Source organism: Babylonia areolata, chromosome 15 (genome assembly GCF_041734735.1).
Source record: "Babylonia areolata isolate BAREFJ2019XMU chromosome 15, ASM4173473v1, whole genome shotgun sequence".
NCBI lineage: Eukaryota > Metazoa > Mollusca > Gastropoda > Neogastropoda > Buccinidae > Babylonia > Babylonia areolata.
This window is the reverse complement of record NC_134890.1, coordinates 22,883,388-22,893,704: the sequence shown is the minus strand read 5'-3', so window position 1 is coordinate 22,893,704 and position 10,317 is coordinate 22,883,388. Positions and strand designations below refer to the sequence as shown.

Here is a 10,317-nt window from a genome sequence, read left to right as displayed (position 1 = left end):
AACACACACACAATCCTTTTTCAGCTACACACACCAACATAAAAGCACAAACCTTTGACCTCCATAATCCAAATGAGCGGCCCAGTTGCCAAAATAAAGGAGATGGGTCCCCAGTTGGTCAGCAAACCAATGTTACCATTGTCCCAGCCAAATGCCTCCCCCACTGTGGGCGAGATGGGGCCAAAAGTGTTCCACACACATCCTTGGGTACCACACATCAAAGAAAACAGGAGCAGAAGATACCAACGCCGTTTGTATACCTTTGTTTCTTCCCCTCTCTGAGCCCCCTGGTCTACTGAATCACTGGATGCAGAGTAGATAAGACCCTGATTCAGGTCAGAATTGATGGACTGATATCCTTGTGATGCGGGCTCACCAGAAATGTCTTCATCTCGTTTACTGAGCAAAGGTTGTGTTGCAGACATGTTGGCTGATTGTCAGTCACACACACACTGTTGCTCTCAGACTGTTTCACTTTCCAGTTGGACAAATGGTTTTGTTAAACTTGAGATCTGTAGAAACAGAAGCAAAAGTAACATACTGTAATGAAAGAATTGAACTAGAAGAGAAAACCATATCCGAAAGAATGAAAAAAATTGAGAAAAACAGAAATGATTCTGTTGAATCACATGTAAATGTAATTGGTGGCACCAGAATTTCCCACATCTCTTCCTGATAGTTGTGCTGAGTATGTGGATCTGTTCAATGGCTGTGCACCAGATATTCAGTGTGAGAGGTTTCAGTTTCTCAAGGTGGTGTCACTGCATTCAGACAAATAGGCATACAAAACCACACCTGCTACAGTGCTAGGCAGATGCCCAACCTGTAGCATAACCCGATGCATTTTGTCAGGCCTTCATTGCATGCATATCTCTCTCTCTCTCTCTCTCTCTCTCTCTCTCTCTGTGTGTGTGTGTGTGTGTGTGTGTGTGTGTGTGTGTGTGTGTGTGTGTGTGTTTCTATCAGAGTGGATTTCGTCTGTAGAAGTTTACCAGAGGACAACCCTTGTGTTGCCACGGATTCTTTCTCAGTGCACCAAGTTCATGCTGCATGCGGGACCTTGGTTTATCATCTCATCCGAATGAGTGAACACACTTTGATTTTTCCAGTCAAACTTGGGAGAATGGTTGGGATTTGAACCCAGACCGTCACGGGCACTGTACTGGCAGATAAGCATCTTAACCATTCTGCCACCTTCATGATATAACATTACAGACATGCCTTGCACAGCCATCTAACAGATCTAATCACCACTCACCCAGCAGACTATCAATGAGGAACAGACGTGAGGAATGCTGGTGCCACCAACTACAGACAAATAATGAATATCCTGATGACTGAAAGTACTGGACTGCAACATGGGACGGTGACTTTTCTGCACCTACCTGAGTGTGTGGAGCTGATAATGTGGGTGTGCAACAGTCAGACATAATGATATAGAAACAAACAGCAAAAAAAAAAAAAAAAAAAAAAAAAAAGGAGAGAGAGGGGAGTACTACTACCAAGTACCAGTATACATTTTTTTTTTACATTATGTCATCCATACCTGGAAAAGGTCTATCACCGATGCTTTGGATTTTCTCTGTGTGTGTGTGTGTGTGTGTGTGTGTGTGTTCAAACTTATAAAACTATATACTACATTGAAAAACAAAGATATAACAAAGATAGTGGTTGAAATTTTGTCACATGATTTCGATCTATTTTCAGGTTTATCGTTATTGTGTGACAAAAACTGACATGTTTTGATTATGACACAGGCTGAATCAAACACTTCAGGTCTCGAGAACTGCATCGTTCTGGCCCCTCGTCTAAAAGTGACACTTTCACTTTCACTGCGTTGACAGCCACAATCATCAATTTGATTTTTACACCATTTTGTTGGGTTGCGATGAAAGAAAAACAAACTACAGAAAGCAACAGACCTATTAGTGAGGATGAAAACCTAGTCCTACTCTAAGTGGGTTCTCGGGCTGGCTACTATCACTTCACTTTTCGCCCTTCCGAGCTAGCCGGTCCCTTACTGATCTAAGGCAGCAGGGCCCCAAAAATAAATTTAAAAAAACAAAAGTATTGGGGTAAAAGTGGGGGTGGGAAGGGGGAGGGGGGTAAGGGACCTATTATCTAATTAACTACTGACTGGGGGGCACCCTAGACTTAAAGGTGTCCAAGGTGTCTGCTGCCATAGCTGTTTCAGGCAGGTTGTTTCAGTGACCGCCCCATCGCTACGGCTACAAATAGCTACAGTCTGACCATGGCCTTTTGACCATAAGGGCGTGATGCCGATAGGTCGTTGAACTAATCTCTACCATGGCCTTCGCGAAATATGTCTTGGACACAGCACCACATTCAGTTATAACTTCAGTTTTGGTGTCAGGAAAAGATCGATGTGTGATTCATAGAAACAGGTGGTTTGCATGAAAAATACATATAATGGGTAATACCCATAATGAAACGAAAAAAAAAATGATAGCAACTTGCCATGTAGCTAACTCACCGTCGTAAACTGGCCTTTCTATCTCACTCTCCAATCGCTTGAACCACCAAACCACACGATCACATGATTTGTATGACAACAAAGAGCAGACAATTCACATGAAGACCTATCTTTTTATCGGAATATGCCCAAAACACACAGACACTTTGGGCCTTGTTCCATCAATCAACTGGAGATATTTTCGATTGGTTTTGATTTCTTCCGTCAATGTGTTCTCCAATCAACCCTTAAAACAAAAACAAAAAACAAAACACGACATCTCCCTACTTGACCAAGGGCTGCTTGATTAATGACGATGAATTAATCAACTAGTCTTAGCTGAATCACTGAGACAAACATGAAGTTTAATGCATGATGTTTGTTAAAGAGACACTTACGTTTATGTACTTGGAATCATTTACAGATTATTGATCTGATTTTGCCACTTTTAAGTAACCAGTCATTTTTGTGTATTGGAAAATCAAAACATTCATTTAATGTATTCAGCATACGAGAGGATAATTTTTTAAGTGTCAATGGACAACTTGTGCCAGAATTTTATCATTCGGCAATATACATTGCACAAACATGGTGAAATATCCAGTTTCACCACAGATAAAACAGTTTTGAGTGCTTTCCTTTAGCCGGAGTATGTGTTTACAGAATTCCAACTGTAATGATTCGGCAATGTCAACGCAGTTAATACCCCAAACTTCACAACCATATGTTAATATTGGCATGACCAGTGAATTGAATAAGTTTAATTGACAGGATATAAGGAGCTGAAGTTGTCTGCTTTTTCTTAACAGTGCCATCATTGTCCGTCTGGCCTGATCATTTAATTGTTTCACAACGATGTTAGACCATGTAAAGCCATCTTCAATCCTTTCAAGGGTTATCACTCCGACCGCCCAAACATTCTTACTGTTTTGGGTTGTTTCCCGTTAATAGGTGTTGTACATGACATCCTCCTTTTCTCCCAAACAAAAAATAAAAGTAAAAAACACTTTCAGTGTTCTTTTGCATGACACATTACATCAGCTCAATAACACGAAAAATAATCAACATATTGTACCCACAACTTCCTGACCTTATCTGCGTGTGTGTGTCCAAACATGATATGTATCAAATCAATAAACTTTCACTGTTTCATTTCTGTACCTCAGGAACATTGTAACAGAAATTCAATTATTTAAAAATCTCTAAATCCAATAAGGTTTTCTTCCAATATAACAACAAATGCCCTATGTTTGCTGTAAACATACGAGTATAGCATTTGCCCCACTAAATAATCCTTTCTTATATATATGTATATATATATATATATATATATATATATATATATATATATATATATATATATATATATATATATATATATATATATATATATATATATATATATATATTTCTTTAACACAATTCATTCGAACAAACAAACAAGACCCACTAAATATTCACTGATGTAGTGTAATGTTGTTGTTGTTGTTGCTTTCTGCAAATTCTTTAAAGCATTTGTATGTAAATATACAGTATCAGTAGCTCAAGGAGGCGTCACTGCGTTCGGTCAAATCCATCTACGCTACACCACATCTGCCAAGCAGATGCCTGACCAGCAGCGTAAACCAACGTCGAACTTTCTGCTTCACTCAGTGTTACCTTTGTTTCTCCTATAGGTTTTATCCGATGAAACAAAATTAATAGATTCTCAACACAAAATAACAGTAAAGTTAAAAGTGAAATTCCAACAGTTCCTGTTCATTTCACACATCAGTAGAATGCTCACTGCAAACACTGGGTTAGTGTTCAGTTGTTGTTTTCTTAGGTATATCCCAACGCTTTTCATTCGTCGTCATATTTTCTTGGAGGTTTCCAGAAAATAATTAAGTGTATGTGCTGTCTGGGAGATTCACGTGTTGACCACCTGTTGAAAGTAAAGAATGCGTAGTGTATTCATGTGCTTGCTTTGAATGAATGAAAAACATGTCAAGCGGAACGGCTTGTTTACGACCGTCACGCGGGTCTTTTGCGAAATATTTCAAACACAGTATACCATTTTTATTGATGATAGATGTTTCATTAGAACAAGAAATAAATATTTATCAGGTTATATATGGACTGGGTTTGATAAGGTTTGTACTGTTTCTGACCACTTCATTTTAAGGCACATTGCCATGTCACAAAATGGCGCTGAAAGTTTGGATGTTTTTTAGTCATTTTCAACACATATGACACAGGAACAAAACAGATTCAAACAAAATTGTTGCAGATATTTCTTTATTCAGTTGTAATACCGATAACATGCGAAACCTTTGAATAAACAATGTAAACACATGTGTATATTGAATCAGACAGAGACCCCCATTTCCAGCGAGTTATGGAGATTGTCTCATTTAATCTTCCAAGCAGTCTTTGCTCTTCACGACTATCTGACGCAGTTCCATTTTGCCACCTTCATACTCCAGCCAGATGCATTCTCTTTCCTGCGCTAAACTGACGTCTACTGCGCGAAAGTTGTGAGTCACATTTGCAAATACCGGTTCATTTCCAAAGAAAATATGTTATACCGACGTTCTTTTCACATCAAGACATGATGTTGGTCGATTTTGACATCATCTGTTTTCCATACTTTCTGAATTGTGTGAACAGTGCCCCCTGTGTTCACCCAATGTCTTTTTTTTTTTTTTTTTTTTATGTGTATGTTCTACACGTTAATAAGCAGTGCATGAAGTATTTCTTGTGCAATGCGCAAAGTGTCAACAAAATTGTACTTAATCAAATGATCCAGCGCTGCCTTCGCAAATTCACCTTTGCAGTCAGTATAATACTGATTTCATTCTTTGGTAAATGTCATAACTGGTAAGAAAGTGGAAAACATTAACAAATCCAAGTTTGCGTCCTCTACCAGTTTAGTATAAAATACATGAAATTCAAAATGTTTGTTTCCGTTTGACCCAAACGACCTCTCTTACTTTCTGTTTGGTATCTGTTATGTGCCGCAGTGTCCTGCTCACAGAGGTGTAGGTCAGCATCAGCGCGGCAGAAGACAGTCACATGTACTGAACCGCGCAAAACGCCTTATGGAGAGCTGCGTTCCGCGCTTGCGTAACCTCCCTCACACGCTCTCACCTTGTGACTCTTGTAAGGCGCTCTCTCGCGGCCAGAAGTGTGAAAATTGATTATGAAAATAAAAATTGAATTTTGTTCCCGCCCCTCAACAGTGGTAAACTTTACATCAGTGTGATCAGTATGATTTAGTCTGTTTTATCGTGAGAAAGAACTGTCTTATTGCACACATTAAATTTTGGACCCATTTTGTATCGGCGTATCGGCCCTGGATTATGAAGGAGATCCATCCGGAGGATTATCTGGAAGGGGGAGGGGCTGCCTTAAGGCGGATCTGTCTCCTGCCGGTTCCCTCTCTGTGGCTTCTGCAACACACACAACAGTCTGTAGTCTTCACAACTGGACAACTTTGTGAGAGATGTCAATACAACACAACAGTTCGTGAGAATCACTGACTGGATCACAATCACAATGTAAATCGATTTTTTTTTAAAGTCTATTTACTCTCGGCGATAGTAGAAGGGGGTCGATGAGGTATATATTATAACAATTATGTAGATGATATACCCATAAATTTTGCATTTGATATTTAGAAAGTTTACACCACAAGTCTGTTATTATGAACACAATGCATACAAACATTACATGGAGAGTTACCACTCTGTATTGTTTATTAATCCTTTGCTCTCTTAGCCTCATTATTCTTTAATTTCGAGTCATATACCAAGCGAAAATAAGAATTTTCAGAATCAGGATTTTATTCAGTAAGCTAAAAGCTCCATTTGAAGGGGGTTGTGAACTATAATAAGTACACCACATCTTGCAACAAAAAGAAATCACAAAGTATGAATATATGCAAATCTTATCTCTCATATACACACACACACACACTCACCTTAATCAAAATCGTTAAAATGGTATACGAATACACACACACACACACACTCTCACTCACTCACTCACTCACTCATTGTATGTACGTACGTACACACACACACACACACACACATATATATATATATACACACACACACACACACACACACACCTGTAACCTATGTATTATATATGTGTGTGTGTATTCACATGCATGTAAGTTTCGCACATAAACTCATGTACGTGTTTTTAGGAACCCATAATCAAATACTTACAACCATAGGAATACACAAGCATGCACACATAAACATACTTTGCCGTATTCAAAATACAGGAGTATCTCTAATATTAGATGTTTTGTATAATGTACATAGCAAAATTAAGAACTGTGTGTTCAGCTCTAGAAGTTAAGAGAAGACTACGTTGAAAATCAGTTTCCTAACGAGACAACCACGTGTTTGTTCTGTATCGTTTGTATTTAGCTTGTTTTGTTCAGGATTAAAAGGCTATGTCAATCTAGAATAAGAAACAAAGTATTAGAAAAATGCGTTTGCACATTTCTTCTGTCATTACTGCTGTGTGCACATGTCAAATGATTGGAAACCCAGAGTTTCTTTTAAAAGAGAAAGTATGTGAATTTGTACCCATGTGCTAGTTGAATTAGTAGTGTAAATAACATTAAGTTAAAATGGTGCCCTTTATGCCCATGTAAAGAATTAATACTACTCCTTATTGTTTATTAATCATTACAAAAATTATCTTGTAACCTTTTAGTTCGGCTCTGTTCTCAGCTGACAAGTAACAGAGTAATAACAGCTGTTATGATTTGCATAGCACGTGCAACTTACTTACCATAGTGACAAAAGGAACACACGCCTGCAATCTTACCTCACTTTTCCCTGCTCTCGTTTTCCCCACAGTTTCACTATCAGTAGCTCAAGGAGGCGTCACTGCGTTCGGACAAATCCATATACGCTACACCACATCTGCCAAGCAGATGCCTGACCAGCAGCGTAACCCAACGCGCTTAAAAAGTAATGCCCCGAGTGAGGATCGAACTCACGACCTTCAGATCGTTTCTGTTTTCAGTGATTATGAGACTGACGCGCTACCTACTGCGCTATCGAGGCACAGAGCAGCAGGATTGATGATGTCCCACACCTCACAGCACCGGCATGTATCATTTCCCACCACTTCTGCAGGACTATCCATATTGTCCACTTCAGCAGCAGCAAAGTAGTCAACCTCTACCACTGAAAAATTTTTTTTCCAACTCCACTGACAGGGATGATGTTGTCCAAAGCCCACCACCATTGCCACGTTGTCTGGATTGACAGCAATGAAGTTCTCCACCTTGTGTGTGTTAAGGAGAGAGAGAAAAAGAATTGATACGCGGAAGGTGGAGTTAAAGTGCATCTAGGGGAGGCTACCGAAAGACTCATTTTGTTATTGTCTTTAACATGGTTTGCTCCCTTCCGCTGAAAAGCTGAAAATCCACGTCCACCCCATATCATACCATGGTACAAATAACATCTCTCTCTCTCTCTCTCTCTCTCTCTCTCTCTCTCTCTCACACACACACACACACACACACACACACACTCCCTCTCACAAGCACGCACACACATACGCACGCAAACACAAATACGTACACACACATTCGGCACACATGATAAACGTTTGTTGAAGAGTTTCCTCCCTGTCTATGCGTCTCTCTCTCTCTCTCTCTCTCTCTCTTTCCGAGATGGTTTTCTCCGCGGTAGTTTAATCGGTGGCAAATGGGGAGTTAGTGGGAATTGTTGTCCCGATGGGTGTCCAGTTGTAGTTCCAAGGGGGTAGTCGGCTCAGCAGCCGAGTGGTCACAGCGCTGGACTTTCAATTTGAAGGTTAAAAAAAAAAAAAAAAAATAAAAATAAAATAAAAAATCCACCCACACACCTCGCCTTCCTCGCGTGTCTCGCAATAACCTTGCCAGACAAGCGTGTTTGTAAGAAACGCGCCTCTGGATTTGGGTGAGGAGTGGGCATGAACACAGACTTACTTGTATACAAGTCGTGGGCTTCAACGACAAGGCAGCAGCAGCACCATTCATCTTCGGGGACAAACTAGTCTGAGGAGGGCTACCTAGTTCGTACCAATGACGTAAGAGGCAAGAGACACCAGGTTATTCTATTGGGTTATTCTATTGGTTATTCTATATTCTAGTGCCTGAACCCCCTTCGTGTGTATACACAAGCAGAAGATCAAATACGCACGTTAAAGATCCTGTACTCCATGTCAGCGTTCGGTGGGTTGTGGAAACAAGAACATAACCCAGCATGCACATCCCCGAAAGCGGAGTATGGCTGCCTACATGGCGGGGATAAAAACTGTCATACACGTAAAAGCCCACTCGTGTTCATACGAGTGAACGTGGGAGTTGCAGCCCACGAACGCAGAAGAAGAAAAAGAAGAAGTATCCTTGAAGCACACCTTGTGCACCACGCAGAGACTGAACCATTAACTCACTCAGTACGGCCAGTCCTCTCTTCTCTACACAGACCCCTCGGATGTCCAGTGGGTGTCTGAATGACCCAACCTTTAGCTTCCGTCGTCAGAACTGTGGTATTCTTTGTCAACATTCATCTCTTCAGTATAAGAACGTTCCGCTTGCGATATTTTGATGATGGTAATTGGGATGAAACGCTGTTAACGTCGTCTCTTTCGCCGTTCGTATGGAGAGAGTTAAACGGACAAGACTGGTGGGCTTACTGCCGTACATACCAGAGGGCATACTGAGTGGGCAGTTAGTAGGAAGTAGTATGTGTATTGTACAGTTAAATAGGAACACACACACACACACACACACACACACACACACACACACACACACACACACACACACACACACACACACACACACGTAAGAGGAAGAGTAAGAAGAAGAGGAAGATGAAGAATGACAAAATAAAGAAGAAGAGGAGAAACAGTGACAAGAGGAAGGGAATCGGGAAGAAGAAGGGAAGAAGAAGAGGCTGCAAGAAGGAGAGAAGGAGAAAAAGAGAGAAGAAAAGACAGATGAGGAGGAAGAAAAGAAGAAGAAGAAGAAGAAGATTGTTACAACGACGACTGACGACGAAGAAGAAGAAGTAAAAGAAGAAGAACAGCAACAACAACAATAACAACAATAAGAAACGAAAAACATCTCAAGGCAAGGCAAGGCAAGGTCTCCCGATCTCCTCAAAACAAAGGCTAAGATAACCTCTACAGAGAGAGTTTTTCTTGTACGATCCCAAAACCCCCCTGGACCACCCCCTTATCCCCCTCCCCTCCCCTTCCCCAACAAACCGCTTCCCCCCTCGCTACCCCCCCCCCCTCCACACCGGCCCCCCTCCCAACTCCCCCCTCCCTTCCTCACCCTACCCCTGCACATAGTACAGGCCAACAAACAACAGTATCAGTATCAGTAGCTCAAGGAGGCGTCACTCCGTTCGGATAAATCCATATACGCTACACCACATCTGCCAAGCAGATGCCTGACCAGCGGCGTAACCCCAACGCGCTCAGTCAGGCCTTGAGAGACAAAAAACAAAACAAAACAAAAAACAACAACAAAAAAACAAAACAAACAACAACAAAGAAATAAATAAGTAAATGATTTTTTTTTTTTAAGTAAAAGAAAAAAAAGAAACAAAGAACATGATAATAATATGATAATAATAATCATAATGATGATCATGATCATGATACTACTACTACTACTACTACTACTACTACTACTAAAAAGACAATAATGATAATAAATAAACAAATAAGCGAATAAATATAAAACACACACACACACACACACACACACACACACACACACACACACACACACACACACACACACACACACACACACATGCATAACAGATACCCGG

The 10,317-nt window shown here is 40.5% G+C and overlaps 1 protein-coding gene and 1 non-coding gene across 2 annotated transcripts in view; both read right to left on the bottom strand.

Moving 5' to 3' along the window:
* LOC143290492 (solute carrier family 49 member 4-like) overlaps positions 1–2,572 on the bottom strand; it is a 33,254-nt gene extending 30,682 nt beyond the window's left edge. The window contains exons 1-2 of the mRNA XM_076599990.1: positions 2,495–2,572; positions 53–512 (exon numbers count right to left, since the gene is read on the bottom strand). Coding sequence (XP_076456105.1) covers positions 53–425 — 373 coding nt within the window. The 5' untranslated portion in view covers positions 426–512; positions 2,495–2,572. The remainder of the gene's footprint in view (positions 1–52; positions 513–2,494) is intronic.
* Positions 2,573–7,453: 4,881 nt separating this feature from the next.
* Positions 7,454–7,545, bottom strand: Trnam-cau (transfer RNA methionine (anticodon CAU)). Its single transcript is given in 2 exon segments — positions 7,454–7,489; positions 7,509–7,545. It is a non-coding gene; the product is annotated as a tRNA-Met (tRNA).
* Between the last annotated feature and the right edge of the window lie 2,772 nt (positions 7,546–10,317).